The sequence below is a fragment of the Triturus cristatus genome, chromosome 9, assembly GCF_964204655.1.
Source record: "Triturus cristatus chromosome 9, aTriCri1.1, whole genome shotgun sequence".
NCBI lineage: Eukaryota > Metazoa > Chordata > Amphibia > Caudata > Salamandridae > Triturus > Triturus cristatus.
This window is the reverse complement of record NC_140592.1, coordinates 239,978,323-240,002,697: the sequence shown is the minus strand read 5'-3', so window position 1 is coordinate 240,002,697 and position 24,375 is coordinate 239,978,323. Positions and strand designations below refer to the sequence as shown.

At 43.1% G+C, this 24,375-nt stretch overlaps 1 protein-coding gene across 24 annotated transcripts in view; it reads right to left on the bottom strand.

The window, feature by feature from the left end:
* Window positions 1–24,375, bottom strand: part of IQSEC1 (IQ motif and Sec7 domain ArfGEF 1) — a 787,671-nt gene that overhangs the window by 85,697 nt on the left and 677,599 nt on the right. For all 24 annotated transcript variants that reach the window (XM_085624821.1, XM_085624830.1, XM_085624822.1 and 21 more), the window contains one exon: window positions 8,422–8,583. In XM_085624821.1, coding sequence (XP_085480947.1) covers window positions 8,422–8,583 — 162 coding nt within the window. The remainder of the gene's footprint in view (window positions 1–8,421; window positions 8,584–24,375) is intronic.

The window sequence follows — 24,375 nt, the reverse complement described above, 5'->3', positions numbered from 1 at the left end:
GGGTTCCAAGTGGCATCGCAAACCATGAGAGCAAAATTAGTTACATTAGTTCATGATGTACTCAGAATTCCGAGGTCGAAAATAAAACCCTGGTTGGTATTTCCCTATGTTCAACTGTATGTTGTATAATCCCCTACACCCCCATCCCTCTTCCACACATGGCTTCCTCGGACTGCTCTCATTTATAAGCAAAGTAAAGGGTGAGCGGAGGTGTCATGAGGCCGCCATAAAGCACTTTGCGGAAGCTGTGCCAGGCAGCTGCAGACAGTTTCTTATTTCTACAGTTGAGAATCAAATTGGTAGTCAACTGCACAGAAGTTAAAAAAAAAGCTTGTTCTATAAATGACTTCTTCAGGAGGCCAAATACAACAATGTACAATCAAATATCTAGATGTCTTGTGAATAGGGACCTCAAATGCAATCAACTATGACAGACAAGTAGACAAATTAACGCTTGATTGACGGAAGAGTCGTGTAATGTAGCTAGGTATTCCTTGGAGGCTACTCTTCACCCATTATAACTTAAGAGAAAAGTTTCTAAAGTATAGCGGAATATAGAATTTCTACAATATTGGCTGACGAATAACCTAGTCATGAGAGGGTGATAATGGCCTGAGACCCTCCACGCATTTTTGTTATCCTGAGGAACCCGGAAATAAAGATCAAATTGATTAGGCAATCCCGAAGACCGTTTTAACTGTCCATGATCAGGCCCCTATTTCTAAGATCAATCTTAAAATATATGATCAAAATCCACCCCTGTACACAGTGGTTCAAGTGGTTTAGAAGCATGCCCAATAATGAAGCAGGCTACAAAAGGGGGTGAGGGCACTGCTGCCAGAATTAGTAGATCACATCAGAAGGTAGATTAAGCTTCTTCATCAATCTTTGAGTGTGGTAGAATTGGTGATAAGGCCTGCCTTCATTTTTAGGTCTCCCCTAAGCAGCGCACATGCGCAGAAAAGGAGGGGACCTCTTGGAATCGATTCGCTTGTTTTTCCAAAAACGTGCACGCTTGGCATTGCTTTCAATTGCAATGCGTGCACGTTTGGAGTTTCCCTTGCGGGAGCGAGCGGCACCATCTGTTAGCAATTATCGCGCTCGCTCCCGCAAGGTAAACGCTGCGTGTCCCTGCTCTCGACCGCACTCCCCTGACCCCTCCCACAATTGGCCGCTAGAGCTGTTCAGAGGCACGTGACATCTTCTGTTGACACAAACAGTACTTTCTGTAATAACCCGCGTAGACTAAACGGGACACATTATGTAAAGAGCAAAGCTCAGCAACGTAGCTGTGAACATGTCAGCTGGATTATATGGTATTCGGGAGGAGGGTAGGGAAACAAATGCAGACAGTTTACACCAGTTTCAATTCTTCCGCCTCCAGGGTCTTCCCTCGGCTCCCGCGAGCTCCATTCCTCTTAATTACAGCAGCATTCTTGAGAAATCCAATCTCGCTGCCGGACCGGAGCTCCCACATATTTAACACAGGGCCCCCCCTGACTGGCAAGGATGGAGAAACCAATAAGCGGCAGAAGAAAACCTCTAATTGTGTTCTCGTTCTGTTCTTCACTGTTTATTTTGGGATACGTGACTCTCAAAAATAAACACCTCGGTCTACAAAGCAGCGTCTTCGTGTAGGAAAAAACAGCAATTAAGGGACGTCATTTTCGGCACGGCCCATTGCATTGCAACAGAGTAAATAACATTTGGTGCACATGCAGTTGTTCCACTACCACTCATTACACAGCAGGCGTAACTTATCTACAATTCCAATAGAACAATGGATTTTGCAGACTTGACAGATCCTTTCCAAGCAAAGTGCAGCTATGCTAAATTTGGTTTGAAAATAACTCCCTAGGGGCCATGCCATGCTGCTAAACCGATGCCCCAACATAATGTATTTAAAAAAGGAGGTGAAGTATTTTATTTTACATAGCATTCAGCGTTTTTATAGATGTGTGCTGCTTTGGGTGTGGTGTTTTCAGAAGAAGGCAGGCAAACAATTTGCATATTTTTGCACAGATACTTGGCGTAGGTAGCAAGAGCTACCAAGAAAAAAGAAGGGGGGGGGGGGGACCACGAGCTTGTTGTGGTCCAGTGCCTGTGCTCCTTGTGTCAACTATGTCAATCAAATGAGGAGACACTGTTCCAACAGAAGGGTGCGAGTCATCACCCACTCAATGAAAAAAAGAAGTAGAAAGGAATGTAAAGAGGGTCCTAGGCTAGAAGAGACCCAAGTGTCGAAGGGAAAAGCAGAGCTTGTCTCTTGTTGCCCTCACACACCCCGGGAGGTGTCATGCTTCATCATCGGGCGTTTTGCTCCTCGTCGGGCTGGCGCTGCAATGCCCTACGGGTCCCCCGAAGGGTCACTCTGGCGGAGATCTTTTGAGACAAAACGCCGTATGGTGCATGCGGGTGTGTAGTATGGGTCCTAAAAAAAGTGGTGCAGTGGTGTGTGCAGAGTGATTCTAAAAATGTCTAAGGGTTGCTCAAAGGGTATTTTTAATGAAAGGGGGTGGCACCCTTGACAGGTTAAATAAACCCGTAGGTTAGGTGTTACCTTGGTGGGCTAAATGTCCCAAAGGTAACTACAATGTGGTCGACATGTTTCGCGCCCCTGTGGTACTAACGGATCCATGGCGCTTCCTCAGGACCAAATGAATCGTGAAGTGTAAGTGAAAGTGAACTGAGGGATACTACCCGGGCGTACGAGGCCTAAATAAACCCTGCCGTCTAACTTGTTAGATTGAGATCGCTCCTGGATACTGCCTAGGTAGAAAATGACAACAAAAGAAAGGAGAAAAGGACAATGTGTCAGGGATTCGTGGGGGCAGGGGAAAGTCGCCTTGCCCCGGAATTTGTCCTATAATAAATACAGAAACTGGGTACGAACCAGAGATGGAAAATAATCATATCTTCCCAAAAGTGGGTAGGACACAGGGTCTCAACAATGAGCGACAAAAATGAGGCACGTCTATCAAGGGGGCGGAGGTGCCTTGGTGCGTGCGGCCCCACCGTCACTCCTTGGAGTCACCTGCTAATCCCAGTGCGCTCTTGTTAAGAAACCATCAACGTTTTCGCCCAGTTATGCCTCAATCGTATCACTGGTTTGTTAATGCGGCGTCTCATCAAGGGTGACAGACGGGTTGTGGAAAGTCCACCCCTGTTAGTGCCGTAGTATCACAACACAGTAGACACAAACCTCATCGTCACAACACTCACCTAAACAAAGAGAAAGTTGCTCCAAAGACTAGGAGACAAGCGCCCGCACCTTCTCGGTCTGAATGAGAAGTAATATAGAAACAGACACACTCGTAAATATCAACAAGCGACGGTCTGCCGATCGTGCGGTCTCAGTATTTGTCACTCGGGCATCATACCACATGCTACCTTCAGCGCAATGTTACTCACAGTTTTGCTCGGGTGATGGCTCTTGTGCACCTACCCCAGCCGTCCTCCTACCTGTAAAGGAGCAGAACAACGGTACCAGCTCTATATGTAGTCCCGCTGGACTCGTTGTGGTGGTACCTGTTCCCGGTCCGAATGGCCAGTCTGTGATTCAGCTGTGTTCGAGGAGGTCTTAGCGGTGGTGCTCATGCGTGATGGCCAGACATGCAATTCCTGTGCATGCGTGTGTGTCACCTATTCTGATTGCCGCATGAGGTATTTTCATAGTTTGTGGTGTTAACCAAAGAGAAAGCGATGCAGAAGTGAGACATGTATGTGATCAGAGTCAAGAATGGGGCATATTACATGATCGTATGCCGGACTCTAATAATCCTGGCGTTATTGATTAATAGTGCTGCTAGCCGGTGTATAAGGAGGTCACCTTCCAGGTATCAAGAGATTATTTGTCACATTCAAGATCATAATAATTATATGATGGGTAGTGGTGGTCACCTCATCTAATTGTACACTTTAGTTTTAGAGTTTTTGTCGGTCCTGGCCAGCAGTCATGGAGCCAATAATTTCTAGTAAACAAAGCTACACCCCCAGAGGTGTGTGTGGGGTAGTGTGCCCAATATTGTTGCTAGAGAAACAAGGTATGGCTCATATGAATTAATGAATGCCAGCGTACTGGAGAGACTATGTCATGGAGGGGCTGGATTAGATCAAGGATACGCGAGTTTAGAGTTCAGTCCACGGTATCTCATCATTGAGACCTTGTTCATGTGTTCGTAGACGATGTACCCATCGTTGTTCACGGCGTAGTAAGGATGTGTTGTTCCACAGCTGGCTACTCTCCAGTATTGTCCATTTTATGTCATCACATGAATGTCCTTTCTCAATGTAGTGATTAGTTAATCTTGTGGCCGTTCTGCCCAGTCTGATCGTGCTCCTGTGGTCACTGATCCTCGTTTTGACCTGCCGTGTAGTCATCCATACGTATTGGAGTTAACAAGGGCAGGTGATAAGGTAAACACAGTTTCTGGTGTTGCAATTCGTGTGTCTACGCTGTTCCCACGTAAACTCATTCAGGTTGAGGGTTTTGGTGTGTTGTGTGAAAGGACAAGCACTGCAAGCCCCACAGGGGTAGTGGCCCTTCACAGCAGGGAGGTCCCATAGGGTGGACTCCTGGGGGTTGTTTTTGGGTCGTGGTCTGGTATTGATCAGTTGGTCACGTAAGTGGTCACGTAAGTTCGTGGTCCTTTTGAACGCAAAACGTGGTCGTTCTATCATCAAAGTGCCAGTGTTTAGGATCTTCCAGTTACGGTTCACAATATTCTTAATTTTGTTAGGCAACGGTGTGAAGGTCGTCACGCATGTAATGACGTTGTCCGGTTCTTTCACCCTGTCCTCCATGAGTGCCTGACGATTATGGTTTCTGGCTCGTTTGCGAGCTCTCTTCACTACCGTGTCTGGATAGTCCCTGTGCTGAAGGTTTCTTGTCAAAGTGTTAGCTTGGATGTCATATTCACGGATATTGCTGCAATTGCGGCGGATTCAGGGTGAAAGAACCGGACAACGTCATTACATGCGTGACGACCTTCACACCCTTGTGGTGACTCCAAGGAATGACTGTGGGGCCACACGCACCAGGGCGCCTCTGCCCCCTTGATAGGCGTGCCTCATTTTTGTCGCTCATTGTTGAGACCCTGCGTCCCACCCACTTTTGGGAAGATATAAGATTATTTTCCATCTCTGGTTCGTACCCAGTTTCTTTATTTATTATAGGACAAATTCCGGGGCAAGGCGACCTTCCCCTGTCCCCACAAAACCCTGACACATTGTCCTTTTCTCCTTTCTTTTGTTGTCATTTTCTACCTAGGCAGTATTCAGGAGCGATCTCAATCCAACAAGTTAGACGGCAGGGTTTATTTAGGACTTGTACACCCGGATACACACTGTGGGTAGTATCCCTCAGTTCACTTTCACTTACACTTCACGATTCATTTGGTCTTGAGGAAGCGTCACGGATCCGTTAGGACCAGAGGGGCGCGAAACATGTCGACCACATTGTAGTTCCCTTTGGGACATTTAGCCCACCAAGGTAACACCTAACCAACGGTTTTTTTTAACCTGTCAAGGGTGCCACCCCCTTTCATTAAAAAATACCCTCTGAGCAACCCTTAGACATTTTTAGAATCACTCTGCACACACCACTGCACCACTTTTTTTTTTAGAACCCATACTACACACCCGCACGCACCATACAGCGTTTTGTCTCATAAGATCTCCGCCAAAGTGACCCTTCGGGGGACCCGCAGGGCATTGCAGAGCCGGCCCGACGAGGAGCAAAACGCCCGATGATGAAGCATGACACCTCCCGGGGTGGTGAGGGCAACAAGAGACAAGCTCTGCTTTTCCCTTCGACACTTGGGTCTCTTCTAGCCTAGGACACTCTTTACATTCCTTTCTTCTTCTTTTTTCATTGAGTGGGTGATGACTCGCACCCCTCTGTTGGAACAGTGTCTCCTGATCTGATTGACGTAGGTAGCAAGAGCGCCATTTAGTAAGGATGCATTGGACACATGGTGGTAAATTAACTATTCAATAAAAGTAACTCAGGAAACCCCCTCCTTTCTGTGCTTCATTTATCGTCTATGAAACAAACTGGTTGCTATAATCAGGCACCAACCTTTAGAAGAATTGTTTTTCAATAATTATCATTTATAAAACGTGTGCTAGGAATCACAAGCACATTTGCCATGAACAGAATATAAATGTCCATATAAAACTAACAAAGGATAAAAAAAAAACCTGAAAGCTGGATAGTTTAGAGTGCGGTGTGTATGTTAGCATTGGTGGGTACTCGAGTGCCCGCCTGATCAAGAATACTTGATGACAATAACTGAATTCACAGCTTCTTTAAGGCCTGGCTGTAAGCCTGGTGTGGCGTATACCAGATTGTCTCATTGTGTAGCTATTTCTTCACGCTCTCTTGGTCAGGTATATGTGGTGTTTTAGGGATTTATCAAGCACGACGACTCACATGCAGGGTGAGAGTATTACAGCTACATAGCTGAAAGACGTTTGCAAAGCAAATAGCTCTGGCTAAACACGAATAAGGTCCCAAAAGCGAGACGTATTGGCTATGCCAATGCTGGTTTTCTATGGAAAAGAGCTGCAGTACCAGTGGTTGGTCTCATGTGGTATTTGACTTACCCAGGGCTGGGCTGGAGTACATTTAAACCAGCTTTTTTAGGCACGTAGTGGAATTACAAGTGTATTTTTGTGAATAGACAGTCGTCTTGCTCTTATGTGGGTGTGTGATTTGTATTAGCATCTCCGTCCTCAGCCCCTCCTTAAATTTACCTTAAGCCCACAGACTCTATGGGTCCCCTTTTCCCAGCACTCCTTATTGTCCCTTCAACATTTACTAATACAAATTACACTAATGGGTGCTAACATATACGTACATGAAAGATTGGTGAAGAGGAGGTGCAGATCTCTAGCCATAGGTTTGTGAATTTTATTCTGTTTTATGTGATTTACAACTACGGTTGCACTACATTATGTAGTCCAGAAAGCCTTTTATAAATCGGATCTCATATGTAGTGATCAACTATTGTAAGGGTGATATCAAGTTAGTGGACCGGAGACCATTCTGGGTACAAAACATCTTACTCCAAATCCAGCTGTTGGCAGCTGTAATGTAACATGTACAGAAAGAAAAAATGGATTAAGAGAGCATTTTAAGTGAAAAATGTACAAAACAGTTTTGTAACTGCCACTTTACAGAATTTGTCAATACTAACCATGGATTGCTTTCTGTGCTGTTGGGTTTCAGGCATAGCTTTCAGTAAGTGTCTTACAGAACAAATTTCTGTGAGCTACCTAAGGAACAAACAGTAAAATGACACTGCCTCACTCTGGGGCAGGTTCATGAGACTGAAGTGATTTCTAAAGGGCTTGATGGCCTTTTGCCCCTGTAACTGGCTCTCATGCCCACAGTGGAAGCTGCTTCAAGGGATAAAAAGTGATGGTAGGTCCGCAATGCGATTGAAGCGTCGCAGATCTGTCAGCACTTTTGTTTTTTCCAACAATACGCTCCTCAAAGCGAATGTCTTCAGAATAAAAATGTCCCAGAGTGCATGGAGGCATTTGGTGAGCTTTTCCTGACCGGGAACACCTGGGTTAATAAGGTGGGCTAGGACAGAAAAACACTGATAGACAAGGCGCGAGGTGGCATTCTCAACAGCAGTGAGTCCACAAAGAGGATTTTCCCAAAAGCAGCGGATGTGAGGAAGGTGGACACAACGGTCACCAATTTTTGGATGCTGTCCAATTACCCCTGCTTCTACACACAGTGCCTTAGACTAATATTGCAGTATGGAAGTGCAGTTAAATATTTTTTCGGACTCCTAGTAAGTGTGACCCATTAAGCAAAGATCATATTGGTAATAATTTTTCCTATATTTAATTTTGGGGGGCACAAGAGCAGAGAGGGGCATTGTGTAAGATCTCAGAGTGTTGTGTGGCATTTCTGCACACAGTTAAGAGGTAAGGGCTGATAACCAAAGCAAAATCTTCCTCTAACCGTTCTTTCCAAATTACCGGTGGCAATAGCAAACTCGTCACTTTGTGTCCTACATACTTATCTTCAGACATAACAATAGATACATGTTCCCCACAAGGGAGAAATACATCACATATCTTAACCAGCCTTTGAAACCTTTTTCCATTCCACTGAATCACACTGCAACTTTTTTTAGACTGTACCTAACCAACAACGGCGGTTGTATGTGCCCTAGGCATGCTAATGCCCTAAGCAGACTAGTAGAGGGCACCAAATTAACTTCATACAGCACTCAGAACAATCCATGTAAACATTCTGGAATTGAATCGGTTTACACAGAAGCAAAAGTCTGATAAAGTCCCAAAGCATGTTAAGTCGCCACTGAGGCTACTATCTGACCCAGTTTCATAATCACTACACTCAAATCCAATCACATCTGGTCAGAGGTTTGCAGTACTCACTCTAGCACATCTCTGTTAAACTGTTTCTGCCGATTGCCCAGGAACTCTCCGATCATCTGTCTACTAAGTCCTTTCCTTTGCAAGAGGAAGTGGGCCACACCAACTGGAGTATCAGGGACAAATCCTCTTTCAATGAGGTACTGGACACCTTTCTCTGGTTTCCTGCAAAGAGCAAAAGAGAAAAAGTCAAATTAATATCCATAAGAAATTATTTTTTCCAACTCCTCACACAAATTCCTTTCCGGAGATTTCGCAAAATGTGGGACAAAACTCTAAATTAGAGATGTTTAAACAAGATCTTTACATATTTCTCCTTTTGGTAAGAAACCCATTTAAACAATTTGCAGCAGCAATCAAGAATGGCAATATTTTGTGCACTTCCTAGCTTGCCACAATGTTTTAGTTGGTTTCTTTCTTTTGGATCTTCTCATTAATATTCTAATAGTAATAGCAGCAATATAAACTCATAACAATCTCTTACAAGGATAATGAACAATACTGCAAAAACAGAAGACAAGGTTTTGGAAACAATGATTAGGAGGTGGGGTCAAAAGTCTGGTATCGGACGGTGAGTGCAGGAAATGAATTAATCCAATATTTTTAATGTATGAAAACGTTTTATGATGAGGAGGATGATCATCAACTAAGGGGCGCTGAAGAAAGACGGAATTTTGAAACCGAAGGACAGATGACAAGACAAACCAAAAAATAATGTCTGATAAAGGCAGCAGATGCAAAAAATGCATTACTTAAATAATCTTAGTTAAAAATAAAACCATTTTTATGGCTATTCTTACACTGAAGTTAACTTGAAATTATTATTTTATCACCATTATGAAAGTTTAATGGATCACAGCCAAGTAAACACACCGAAACCTAAAGCTTGAGAGGACATAATATTCACAAATTACCACAATGAACTCAAAAACTAGGATCAACGTTGTAGGCGTTGCCTCTACTTTACCCTAGGTTGTGTAATGTTCTAGACAGAATGTCTTCATTGGAAAGCCAACTTTCAGTCTGGTAGTGGACTCTTAAGGGACTTTCATCTGAAGGTTAAATGAGAGCACCGAGAAATTCATAATTCTATGCGTGTGAGACTTCTGGTATTACCTTTGGGGTGCTTAAGAACTGTAGCTGGATCGGATAATTATTAGTACATCATGAGCAAGAGTATGTAGGTGCCCATACTGACAACTATGCTGCCTTACACGCTGGATGAGTAGAAAGACAGCCAAGCTCCATTAAGCCCTATACTTGGCAGGTATCACTCACACAAGAGGAAGAGCATGCATCTAACATGGAGACACGAACAACTGGATAATTAAAGTGTTCTGCTTGCAATCACATATGAATTGGTCTGTGACACGACTCCAAAAACACTTCGATAAACAAACTCTTTCATCCGATACCTACTAGCGTGCAGACATTGCTGGTTTCTTGCACAAAATGTTCCTGGCAAGCATAAAAGAGTTTACTTACTGGACCTGTCACCAACTCTCTAAAACATCTTTTAGAGAAAACATCTAATAGTATTATGGTAAAGTCCTGCAAGTGTTAGTGTCTGAAAGAGTGCTGGTGTGTGAGTGTCTGTATGTGTGAGCAATTATCATTTCCCCCTAAGAGAAACTATAAAATTGAGACTTACCTGGAGTCTTGACTGAGTCTGAGAAGATTGTAACCAGACATTACATCCAAAAATAAATTTACTTTGCACAAAAATAAAGTCCTTGCTCTGTAGATGCTCCCCTTTCCTAAAATGTAGAGCATTCCTCTTACAATAAATGACCTAAAGTAAGTAGCATTTCTCTATCAGGGATACAACTAGTCTCTATAAATTTCAGGTATGCAATACAAATTGACGATTTGTATTAAAAATACCCATTTATTATCCCCCTCTCTTCACTTATTGTACAAAGTATTTTTAGTTTTGCTTTTCTGAAATATCTGAAGGTCATCAAAAGTCAGAAGGTATCCTTTATATCACTACTCAAAATATAGAACAAAAAGGTAATGGAGTTTACATGCTGATTTCTCAACTGTATAAACCTATGGCCAGTGTAACCAAACTATGAAATCTAAAACTGAGCAATGCCCACTCTTCAATTAACTACTGTTAATTCAATGAAATGTGCGGATCTTTGAGGTGATTCTAGCTCCACAATAGACACAGAAACTAGTCTGTGGGAAAGCAATGGAGGTTGGGGGGCTTATAAAGTGCCATGTAATTAAATAATTTAGGATTCTAAAAAGAAAATATTTTGTGGTTCGTTTTAAAGTGTCTGGGTGTTTATCTCATTTTTTCATTAAGAGTAATGCGTTGTCACAAATCAAATATTAGTAGTTCCTGTAAGCATGACCCCATGTCTGGCTTTGTTTTCAGCCTTGGGGGATTCCACCTTTAATTCCTCGGCTAATATAAGCAGGTTTTTCATATTTAGATGGTAATCTGAGAATAGCCCAAATTTCCCTGTTGTCTTCACTAGATTGCTAGACCAAATAGGCGCATCATCAACAAAATCTGTGGCTGTTAGCATGCTCCCCATCAGTCTTGCCAGCCAGTATTTTTAATCGATTTTTACTTAAAAACTGAAGATGCCCGTCTCCCAAAAACCGCTTCTAATTGTGATACATAACCCTAATAAGGGAGCAAAAAAATGAACAGAAAACACCGAAGCAGAAAAAGTAATAAATGTAATGAACTGAATCAAAATAAATACATTATTATCTGTAAACCCACACAAAGCAGGAAATCTTAAATGAGCTGAATGGAAAATAACAAGCTTTTTCGTTCAAGCTGATCACCGGTGCAATGAAATCCCATCATTCTCAGGATCCTGCTTCAAGGACCATATTTCTTGATTGTAGGAGCAGGCAACTGTGACAGATATCAAACATAATCATGCGCCCATTCCTGAACATAAGTCACAGATTTCTTGGTATCTGCACATCTATCTCTGTGAGGCTGCATACCTTAGTGCGAGCACTGCCTGTGTGCAAATTGATGTTTGCTGTGTACTTGTGTACATGTATGTACATCTGTATTTGTGTGAGTTTGCGTGAAATTTTAAAGAAAAATATACGGAAAAGTGGCTTTTTCCCCCCTCAGAAACTGGAGGTTGACACTGACCCAAAACTTTATTAAACAAGCATTTGCAATGCAATAGGTCTCGCATTTACGTGAGTTTAAGCTATTGGCATTGTAAATGACTATGCCTTTTATTTATGTTTTAAAAACGAAAACCAGAAATAAAAGGCATTGTTATTTGCAACGTCAATAGCTCAAACTCGCGTAGATGTGAGACCTATTGTATTGCAAATGCTTGTTAGATTAGTGAGTAGAAATGCTCCCTTTCGGCCAGCGCGGCAAATTAATTAAATAAATAAACAAGCGCGGCCGCTAAAGTGAAAGCGGACCTCTCTGCAAATAAAAAAAAATATATATTGCTTACCGACTTATGAAGGAGACCGTGTAACACCACAAGTAAAAGATCCAGTCCTCATGGGAGATAACAAATGGCGACAAGGTGGTAACAAGGAGGGACTAACAAGCATCGTTATCAATCGGAAGCCAGCATTTACCAGGGACAATGACACCGGCCAATGAAAAATATGGGAGAGTAGGCGAGGCTTCAACAGCATACTCTACTACAGCATGCCTCGCAGAGCGAGCAGGGTAGGCGCGCTACCGCTAGGCTCGACCTAAAACTTTTACCAATGGGTCGAAGAAGAAAAATATGACTATAAAAATAACTATGCAGCAGTCTTACTAAAACATATGGAACTATGTATAAGGCATAGTAAGGATTCAAAATAATACATTTGTTACAAATATGTCTCCGGTTGCTTATTTTGTTAAGTATGTGGAATTTGTTTTTGGCAGTTAATTTAAAAAAAAAAACAACATGCATATTTGCATACAAAAGCAATAAAGATAGTATTCTTAAAATGTATTTTTCAGTCTTGTTGGGCCCTTTTTACAGAAACAGTATCGCTGTGGTTCACTCATGGAACTTTGGACTATTGAGGTGAAATATAAATGGTGATATTGTGAACCAAATTAATTTGTAAAGCACCCTTCAGTGCCCATAAGATGTATATAAATATTTATAGTGATATAACATCAAATAATGAGCATACACTAATTTATTTATAGATGAACTACACCCTATCAACATCAGTGACATTTTCGGAGCTTAGGCAAAAGTTAGGCGCTCGTTTTTCCAAGCATTAATGGAAATGTTTTAAATGCATTCTTTAAAATAATATTTAACATTCTTGTAGCCTTCCATGGTGGTGCCATAGGGCTATAAGGCAGCTGATTACTGGGGCATTCATCTAGCACTAGCAGTGCTTAATTTGAGCCGGTGGTTTCCGGTGCTTGGCACTGGCACTTATTCGTCAACACAGGCGTGGGTGACAGTGTGCCACAAGGTGGCGCTGTCTAATTTAGAGATGAGCACAACAATCATTAATTATTAATTCAATATACAGTAAAAATTACTTTTGTCTGCTACCCAACTCATTCTTACAGCTTTGGGGCAATGAATAGTTGGTTAATAGCTGTGTTACTATCGTTGGCAGCGGTGGCAATGTGTGGCGCAAGCTGCATTGGCCCCCTTACCAGAGCCCTGGCACTTATTTTCTTACACTGAGCACTAGCCTTAGCTGGGATGATGCTACCTTGTGGAGAGATTTTTGGGTATATTTGACCATTTACTGTTACTTAAAACAGAATTCAGAAGAAGTTCAGGATGCGCATCTGTAATTTGGGGAAGTTCTAAAGACATATTTTGATATGTACATTTATCCTGCATTTATATTAACGTAACTTTATTTGGTGTCATTTGGATTTCCTTATGTGTAACTTTTAGCTATACGCTGGAGAACAAGTGCAACACTGCAGGAGAACCCACTTTGCGTGAAATAACCGAATAGGCCTATCGGTTCTTTCATTGGTCTACGTGTAGGTGGCCAGATGTCTGTCTCTGTCGCGTGATCTGGTGCTTATCTGCCCCTAGATTCCAGCGCTTCGCAACAACAGACGCTACTCTTACCCAACTCAATATTACTCATTGCATCACCACCTCAACATTAAGAGGCTGAATGGAACGTGCGGCGATCAGAATCTGTCATTCCGAACACGCAGCTACTGCAAACAATCAATGCATTAGTCCACTAAGCTATCTTTTAGGAGTCTTGTAGTGCACATTTCTCTCCCATGTGCCCTATGCATATTTTTGTTGTGGTAAACAAAATTCTTGTTTTATGACAACACAACCATATACTGTGAAGGTGGGTCAATTATTGAGACAGTAATAGTCCAAAAGAATTACAGCGCTTGAACGGCATCCGCATCAGTTAGCTATATTTTGAATAAGCATAGTTCACAATAGGTCGTGTAATGCAGATAATACTTGCAACTCCATCCTTGCACAGGTATCGAATAATTCTCCCACTCCCCCGCCTCTAGAATTTCCCTGGGATCACGGTAGCAATGATATCTCCCTCCATTGTGGGCGGTACCCCGGTCAGGCCCCACTGGGTGCCTCAACTGCGTGGCCATCCTTGGGATCTGGATCGGAGCGTATGGAGCTGTCAGGGGAGTTTGCATCGGCAGATTCCAGACAATCCACCAACGTGTCCCAGGCTCTAGCTTTGTCCACTGTACAACGCCCTGTGTCGCCTCCCGGAGTAGTATGGCACTCTCATAGCCCTCCCCCTGTAATAGTGTGTCCTTCTACTTGGGAGCTAGTGGCAGCCTTCCACCTCATCCTGATTTCGCACTTTTCTAGTATAAGGGCAAGCTCCACGAACTTAGTGGTCACTCTATATTTAGGTGGGCGTGGAAACCCTCCCAGGAGACCTGCTATGGGGATGAAGGGGATTGTTATTCCCGTGACAACATTTATACAGGTCACTATTCCATCCCAGTAATCCCGCAGAGCCAGGCGCTACAAAGACCATATTAATCATCTCTGCTCCAAGATCCCCACATCTGGGTCATGCCACGTCCTGTGGGTCTTTTAATTTCCCCTGGGGTAACATACGCCCTGTGCAGGAAGTAAAAGTCAATCAACGTGTCCGATGCATTTCTGCCACCAGTATCCCTGTGCAGGGTAGCATCGTGGCTAGAGTATCATTGGCCTAACCCCAATCAGGGAAATTAGTCCTTATACGCGGGAGGACAGTAAATCATCCATAACTGGGCTGTAGTGGGACCCTCGCAAACACGGACCCCGGTGCCACTGCACCTGCATGACTCTGGTTAGTTATACCCTCGGTCAAATGGATGTTACTCTCCCGAAAGCCTAAGTCAAAAAGAGCCTTTGTGCTGTGTGTGTGTCCGTGCATTGGCTGTCAGTCTCTCCTAAGGGAAGGCCGCAACATGTCTCCCGAGTGCCCCTGTGTACGGTGAGCCTCTGGTTGCTGTGGGTGCACTGTGCACGGAGTGTATGCACAACTGTGCCAGGGATGTTCGTTCTGTCCGCGTACCCCATGTATGGTGTGCATTTCTGTCTCCTGGGCCGCGCGCACGCAGCACATATCTCTCATTTGTATGCATCCCTGTGCATGGGATGTTTGGCTCTCAAGCACTACGCAACGTGCTCTGGGCATAGGCTGCCTGCAGTGGCATACCACGAAAACATGTGCGCCCCCCCCCACCCCCCCTTAGAATGGGATAAGCGATTAGTGATTAGAAATGCTCCCTTTCGGCCCGTGTGACAAATTAATAAAATAAACATGCCACCAGTATCCCTGTGCAAGGCAGCATCGGAGCTAGAGTATCAATGGCCTAACCCCAATCCGGAAAATGAGTCCTTATACGAGGGAGGACAGCAAATCATCCATAATTGGGCTGTAATGGGAACCTCGCAAACATGGACCCCGGTGCCACTGCACCTGCTGGATGCTTGACTCTTGATAGTTATACCCTCGGTCCAATGGATGTTACTCTCCTGAAAGCGTATGTCAACAAGACAAGCACAGGGCAGAGCGAAACTGCCCTGGTAAAGCAGCACACTGACAGAAATGCGAGATGTGCGCAGTGAGAGGGCAGAGAGACCGGCGTGCACTGGCAGAAGCGAGGGAGACCCATTGTGAGAACATAAAATGGAGAATGACCTGCGCTGGGAATGGACCGGAGGATGCGCTCAATCACAGGGAAAGGCAAACGCTGAAACTGAGGGTGCACTGATCGCGCAAAGGAGCATGCAGAGCAGCAGCGCTAGACAAGCGAGCCAGCAACAAAGGATGACTGCCCGGAGGTCGTGATCAGATCCGGCATTAGAGACAGAATATACAGCTTCAGAGTGGGGCGACAAGTGTCCGCGGGGGAATGGAAAGAAGAGCAGAGTCAACGGTACGGATTCTGTCATAATATGGCCGGAGCAGCTGAAGAAAAAGATCCAGTCAATCAGGTAGACCGAACAAGAGAGAAAGAACGCTGGGGCGCAGTGTACACAAAGGCAGCGCTTATAGGGTCATGGGAAGGAGGTATCTCTATAACAAGCATCGATCTCTTGACTAATTATAAACACATGGCCCCATAAAGATAAGAAAGTGCTTTGCGACAGCAGCAAAGCAGGCGACCCAGTCGGATCGGAGGCGAAAGGGCGTCCACAAAAAACCCTAATTTCCAATGGCAGGCCATGACGCCAGCCAATGGAAATGAGGGGCGGGGCTTAAAGCCCTTTTCTGAAATCCCTCTCTCACAAAATTTCTCGCCAGCGAGCAGCGCATGTGCTGCAACACAGGCGAGACCTAAAAACATGAACATTTAGAATCGAAGTGTATTTTTTGAGGAATTTAAAGATTATTTTAACGCATTTTTGAACTGCAGAAGATAAAAAAAGCTCCATGAACTCAGTTACTAGGGAAGTGCGTAGTTTTTACTATGCAAGCATAGTTTTATAGGATATTACAATTGTTAGGCAGCCTGATCAATTGTGATTTGCTGTGTTTCTTACACGTACGCTTAATTCACATCGTTTTCCCTTGAGACTTGTTTTGGAGCTGAAATGTCTTGCGAGAACTCAAACTGGATTTGTGCTGTGTTTCCTCTAGCCACAAGTCTGGTTAGAAAAAGTACTTTTTTGATACGGTACCCATGAATAGGTCCATCTGTAAGGTTTTCCTTATGTTGGGAGGAGGTGCCCTTTCGACAGAAAGATGCAGCTCTGTTTGTGATGCGAAGTAAATGGTCAATATTTCCACTATTGTTTAATGTTCTTAAACACAGATTCTTTCACAGCGTTTTTTGGCGCTTCAATTTCCTGTAAAACACGGATGTGACAAAATATAATCCCTGTAATAAATCTTTTGATTCAATTCATGTATTCAAAACCACAAACATACATCACCTCGCAGCATATTACGTTTTTTTTTTTTTTTTAAATAGTGGTAGCCAACATTTTGCAAGGCAGCCATTTCACAGCTCCTGCAGTTTCGCCACCTTTTCTTTATTTTCTGAGCAACAATGGCTCTTGTATTCACCTGTACAAAGGATCAGTTTCCTGCTCTGAGGGATGTGAACAGGATATTATATTCTTTAATAGGAAAGAAATCAATTTCACAGAACAAGGTGACCTTTCTATTTCTATCCATGAACCATATCAATTTCTGAGGGGTATTTTAAGGCAATTTTATGTAACATGAAAACATACGATTAAATGTACCACTGTCGAATAATGATACATTCAGCTGGCGCAGACACAGCGTTAGGGATACAATGTGAATAGGAGTGCACTTCTGATATATCAGATATATAGATTATATATAAATATAGATTTGAGAATTGTTATATATATTTTTTTTTGTGTAACTGTATCTGTATGTAAGAACAAATGCGATTGGCATTGGACAGAAAGCAAAGCCACCCGGAGCTGATTTCCATTATACACAAGACGTTCTGACCTGCTAATGGTTTGGTGGACAAAAAGAAAAAAACGTTTTGAAAACAGTTTTTTCAAGGCACGTCAAAATGAAGTACTGAAGACAATCCTATTAGTAGACCAGTGATAGTCAGGTTTTCCTCATTCTCACACAACCCACCTCAGGAGGTTCAACTGGGCCATCTGCCAACATCACTTGTGGCTTTGCTCAAGACTTTTCATGATCATCAACACTAACTAACCTATACATAACCCCCTTACAAAGATACATCATTCCTAGGAGATGGCATGTCACATTTATGCGAATGATGTACAACTCGATTCTGAAGACAACACTGCCACCCCACCAAACATATCACACTGCTTATTCCGACTACACCCCTGAATGGCGAGGAAGCTACAATCCTCATCCTGGGGTCGGTCCTCCGAGCCCACCTGCCTTTTTCATGGTTCAGGTTCCTGGGCTCCTGGCACCACAATCAGAGGCGGAACTCTAAAACCCTGGTATGTGGGTCGAGAGACAGCTCGCTTTCACACCCTAATAAAGGCCACAAAGCTGCTTTCTACCGTTCACATCTGCTGAGAGGTGTTCTTAGACTTGAAAAAAAGATTCAGATAGTTGCTAAAGAACTACCTATTCAGCCTCACGTATGGTTAGTAATGCCTCTGAGCTTTGCCATGCCATTCTACTGTTCCGACAGGGGATCGTTAGGTGCTTAAAACCAGCTTTATCACACACCAGGTCAACTCTCAAACTCTTGCAATCTTCTCAAAGACTGCAACATCTTGCTGTCATGGTTCTGTGTGTTTGATTGACTGCCATACCAATGTTTATGTTCCAGTGCGTTCTGGGGCTACCACCAGATGGTTTGTAGCATTTTCCAAACACCCTGATTAAGTAAATTGCATATTAAACACATAGAATATGATTGTTTCAAAGGTTATGTTTCCAAAGCTCAAACCTGCTTAGTGGAAGTGTTGACTAAAGCATGTGGAAGGACACAGTGGGGACTGCTATGCGTCATTCATCACTCAGGACTCCAACTAAGGGTCTGATGTCTTGGTAACCAAAGGCACCATTTCAGCCAAAATAAAGTTGTTGCTTGGGATCCAGAAGACAAAAGCCCTGCAAGTTCAGCGACCAAGTCAACCCTTTACAAATTATCTAGGAGTGGGACCAAAAGACACCAGTGAAGTGTTGTGCGAAAGCAGGAAGCCGGACTACAGACAGGAATGTGTATCGGTTGCTTAGGAGGGCATTGTGGTTTTGAATTGAGAGTACAGGCACTGCCTAAATGGTACCATTCCAAAAGAAATCCGAATTAATTATGACTTTCTTTGACTTTTTAGAGGAATTGTATGTGGAGCAACAATCAGTAACATTGAAATGTGTATGTGTTGATATATGGGTCGATCAAAAGAGTAAACGGTGCATATTTACAATTGTCGGCCTCTTCATGCTAAGGTTACACAGGCAATGCAGAGTAATGAGGAGCAGCTACCCATAGAAAGACGGGTTTCATGGCCCTATGATTGTTGCAACCTCAGGCCAAGAAAGGCAAAGTGGGCAAATCAAATCAGGCAAGTTGCGATCCCCCATTCTGGATTTGTGACCCCCTGCCACCTCGTTTGGTGATGTAAGCAATAATACTGAACAAATTCCAGGTTTCTGCTAGGTGGAAATAGAAAATGTTTTACCTGGAAAAGCTGTGCCTATCCTGGCCTTCAATACCAGGTAAAGCTCAAAGGATTTTAAAATTAAAGCTCACAGGCAGGTAATGCAACAGCTGAATTGAACAACTAATTTCTCATAGTTAATGGGGTATACAAATTAAAGACTGAGCAGAATTAGTAGGAAAGCAAAAGGATATTTTACTTAAAATAGGGAGTTGTTTTTTTGTCAGTAAAAACATCTTTTGGGGGCCTACATAGCTCCGAGATAAACCCAATAGTAGTTTTGTAAATTTACTGACCTATTCAAAGACTTCGTAATGCCCTATTATGTCTTGAATAAATCAAAATTGAGGGCAAAAAGACATGCCTAATTCCATCCACCCAACTTGACCAACTCTAGCTTTCATCAAGACCCGAGGTCAACAGCTAATGAATTAGACTACAGCCACTGTCACAGACTCGGTCCTCCGTTCTTCACAGTCTGTAGTTTTAACAAGAGTATGAGTGTCTGTACAGGTTGTCTTCGAAGCTAGGGTTGCCCACCTTCCTCAGAGAAACATACAAGCAATTTGCTCATGTTTTAATATTCTGTAATGGAGGGATGTGATACCTAAATAGAAATTTATGTAAAATCATCTGTATGTATTTCTAATATGGTTCTTCTGTCTCTGTTTACTTTCATTATAAATGAATTATCTAAGCAGCTCTCTAACTCTTTTAAAAGCGATTTTATCTTGCATTTATTGTTTGAACTATGTCCTGATTAGGAGAAAAAATACTGGCTTTAGGTTATTTCCCTAATTGCTTTTACCAGCCTATACAGTAAAATGCTGCTCTTGCATCTAAAACAATAGACTGGTGGCAACTCGAAGCCCGTGATATACACTGGATGCTGTTCGGTTGAATTGTATTTCTATCTATTATATTAAAAAGATCGTATTCAAGTGGGACTCTCTTCACGTGTGTTGTGGAACAGGTGTCCCGAGGCGACAGCATAAGTCCAATTCTGCTGAGGCAATGAAAGAATGCTTCAGTGATGCTGTACAGTATTTCTGCTTGTATGAGAAGGTGTTGCAGTGTATGAGATTAGAGCCCCAGCTAAACAGATTGCCTCTGATATCTGAAGTAAGATACCCCACAGCAAGACAAGCCAGAAATATAGTGTTAATGGTGTGCGCCCCTAAACATCAGATGAGACAACTCAATTGTGGTCAATTGTGGGATCCTGGTGAACCATTCCATAAAGCTCTCCACGGAGCAGGATTGTTGAACTAGGATTGAAAAGCAAGTCTTGGATTTGACAGATAAGGGACCAAAAGAGGGCTGCCTCCGCTTGGAATTAACTAAAAACTAAAATGCAGATTTAAAAAAAAAAAAAAATGTTTTATTGATTTTATTGAAAGAAATTATAAACAAACAATTACATTCCCATTCCCAAGTGTTTTCTTATATCAGTTATCACAGTTCATGCATAAGTGTACAATAGAACAGAAACTTCAACCAAGGATTAGTCATTAGCGGGAAAAAGAAAAGGGTTAGGGAAGGAAAAGAAAGGGGGGAGAGGTTCCACGCATGTGCTCTGTGCGGCTTACTACATCCATTATGCTAGTGGGGTGCAACAGCTTTTCTCTGTAACGGTCATCGAGGTGTTGATCAGCTCATAGATAGTTCGTACCGTATCTGATATGATTAGGGTCATATTTGGTCAGCTGTCGTGGGGTGATGTAAATCCTGTGTATACACTTGAAATGGGGCAGTTTATGTCTGTGGTTGGGGGATACCCTCTATTTGTTCATGACAGCCGGCCCATTCTTTGTCAGTCAGTGGCTGGCCCAGGTCCTTCCCCCAGTGATGCCTCGCTCCCCTGTCCCGGACCTGTTTAAGCGCCATACACGCCCGCTACAGCTTGGTGATTAAGTGATCCCCCTCTTTGTCGGTTATGCGCAGTGTAAGTGTTGTGAACTCAACAGGCGGAGACAGGAAGGAAGGGGTGGTCGAGCGAGTGCATGCAGATCTATCTTTGACACGAGTGTAACCACCAGGTTGCCTCAACTATTTGGTAACACTATACTCGTCTAAGTGCATCTTCTAGAAATCTTCAAGTCATCCATACACAGGCACCGGAGAGGAAAATGGAGCTCCATCCTGGTAATAAGGTCCTCTCCCAGCAGGCAACAGTAGTGGGGGTAATATCTCAAGGGCATTGACTCCAGGCCCTCTGATGTAACCGTGTCACTAAAAAACAGCCCTAGTGAGTGGGATACAGAAGTGGCACTTCTAGAACAACCACGAGCTGCGCAGCTGAAAATCGAACCTATTTTCCCATCTATTGTATTTTTTTTGCTTCCTATCCCCAATTTATCGATGGTATCATTTTACCTTTTATGTCTTGGTGGGTGTGTGGGTGTTTTTTCCTCTCTTTCTTTTCAAAGAAAAAGTGAAGAAACAGGGGCCAACATTAAATATTTAAAGAGCAGCAAAGTGTAAAGAACTACCCCTGGGGTACGCGAGGTAATGAAAAGGGAGGTCCAAATGACAGAATTGAGAAAGAGACTTTGGAACCAGAAAGCCATAGCATGGTGTCGAAATTTCAAGCGCGAGACTTAGAAAAACCAAAGCCAATCAATGGTAAAGGACTGACACCACTGCAGGAAATGGAGGAGATTCCATCTGGATCTGGCAGCAGTTAATGAGCTGGATGCAGCCTGGCCTTGTGAAATACACTGACTTAGTCCAAGTATAATTTGCCGATGCTGGAACAAAGTCAGCAGCACCTGCAGTGCATCTGCTTTACCATCAGAGGAGCAACCAACAGGGGGTGGGAGAAGTTTCTGGTGGGCACAACACACATGCCTCACCTAAGGGGCCATCAGCAACCCTTTTGCTAGAGTCTTATCATGGCTTGGAGGTCGCTGAATCCTAACACCATGATGCAAATGCCATTGAGGGAAACAAAGACACTATGCCTGCTCACTTGAAAAGTAATTAAGAGATAAACTATAATTAGAGGCAGGTTATTGGCTACTTCACACGTAAGCGATATGCATGCACTGTACGAATGCCAGATTTATCTGTACGAGTAATTACACTAATAACCATTTAAACACTTACATATTAGACTTTCTTTCATTTCATTTATAGTGCTACTCATCCTAATGTAAGATATCAGAGCACTTTACTTGACACTGATATTATGCAGAAGCAATGAATCATACAAGCAAGCCAATAGACAGGAAATGTTACAGCAGGAAATGTTGCGCAAGACAGCAAGGTTACCTGGGGTAGGAATTACGCATCATTCATACTGGTTGGCATTTTATGTTAAAAGCGCCTGTACTGCAGAAACAAGTAGTCAAGATGTACAACGTCTGAGGGGTCTACAGAGTACAGTGGTTGGGGTAGTTATACTGGTATGTCTTTACTGTTACCCATAGGGACCCTTTTCAGTAAGCTTAGACTAATGAAAGATTGACAAACAAAACAATAAGATTCTAAACCTGTCCCTTGCAGTATTCAGACAGCTCCTTGATGCTGGTTCATAACTCGCTATTCTATAACACACGGATTGTAGTCCTTGTCTAAGTAACACGAACTGAGACATAAGCAGTAACCCAGTGAGCTAAGTAAATAAAATACATGTTAAACGTTGTGCTTTGGAAGAGATACATTAACACCCTATGGTATTTTATGATGAGTCAAACCTGTGACTAGACTGCAAATAGATTCCTTCAGCAGGTGCATTAACCACAAGAGTTATCTTATTGTTATTATATCCAGGAAATTGCTGGATACACAAAGATTTCTGCAACAGGTGCCTTAACCTCATATGATATTTTAAAATGCAGCCTGTTTGTTACCAATTACGCAAGCCAGAACAGATTAACTGTCGCATTTGTTATGCAAGTTTGTTAGGGGCAGGTTTTCTTTTTTTAAATAAACAATTTTACAAGTTGACTGACATACTCTGCTCCTTGTGATTGCAACCCTTTTCTGCTGCCATACCTTGCCCCCTAATTTATGGGATCTCGGAGTCATTTTTAGGTCGAGCATTCAAGACCTCTTGTATATACTTTAGTGTATACTTATTATATACTAATATGTGTATGTACGATGTGGGCTCTGGAGATTAGCCCGAGGACTAGTCTGCTTCCGCTTAGGGACTTTTCAACTGACTCTATTTAACTGTCTTGATATAAAACGACCAGCAGAGGTCAGTCAAATACCAGACTCACTTTAGCATACTCTAGATTCCAGTCCATAGCAATGGTCTTCCACGAGCACGATTATTTTTTCCAAATCTTGTATTTTCAGTGATATGACCACCGAAGGCCCTGATTTTATATTAAAACAGAGCTTTGGACTATACAATTTCCCGCTGAAAGTCAATATTTCTCTCCATGTGTTCCCATAGCGGGCGTGTCACGCAGTTTGGTGCTTACTTTCCCTCCATGTTAAACAACAATAGATGTTTCAGCACCCAGGCTAATGTGCTGCAGAGCTAAATACAAATGAAGTCCCAAAGGCGAGACTGATTGCATTGCAAATGCTGGTTTCCATTTCTAGCACTGACAGAAACAAGGTAGCGCATTTTTATTTCTACTTGTTGCTCCTTCTCTAGCGCTATGCTCAGTAGACAATATGTCAGTGCAGGGTTCTGCCAAATGAGCCTGACCTGAAGAAGGGCGGAAGAGCACATAATTCTGATGTGGGAGCATTTTTTAAATGTAGTACACACTCAATGTGTGCTCGAAAAAATAAACTTTTCGGAGGGGTTAATGTTCACAAATGTTGGGCTATGTTGTCTCTGTAGTGGTCTAGATGGCAAGTGGAAACAAGCATTGGCATAGCCAATAGGTCTCGCCTTTGGGACCTTTATAAGTGTTTAGCCATGCAACAGATGCATAACTAAATACTTATAAGGTCCCAAAAGCGAGACCTATTGGCTATGCCAAGCGGCCATGTGGCCGCGAAAGTGATCGCGATCACGATCAAACATCAAAGCGGCCGTGAAAGTAATCGCGGTAAGCGCGACGCGCGCGCCAGCACACATGCACTGTAGCACTAGGCTGGCCTGGTAGCACTTTTTGGAGCCCTCTCAATAAGTCTCGCCAGACCAGCGCATGCGCTGGGTCAGGCGAGACCTAAAAACACTGGGTTGCTCCACATAAAGGTACAATCGCTCGCCCTCATTGTCTCCCAGTTCTCGTTTTGATTACTGGCATCTTCCAGATCTAAAGATGCACATCCCTTCTCCCCGCTGCCCTGTGCCATTTAATAAGTGCATCAGTCAGCGGACTAGGACATCTTGAGGCTAAAGATAGCACTGTAGGGGCAGACTAATATATTACTTTACTGATCTCATATTTTTCTCATTATTGCAAATGCC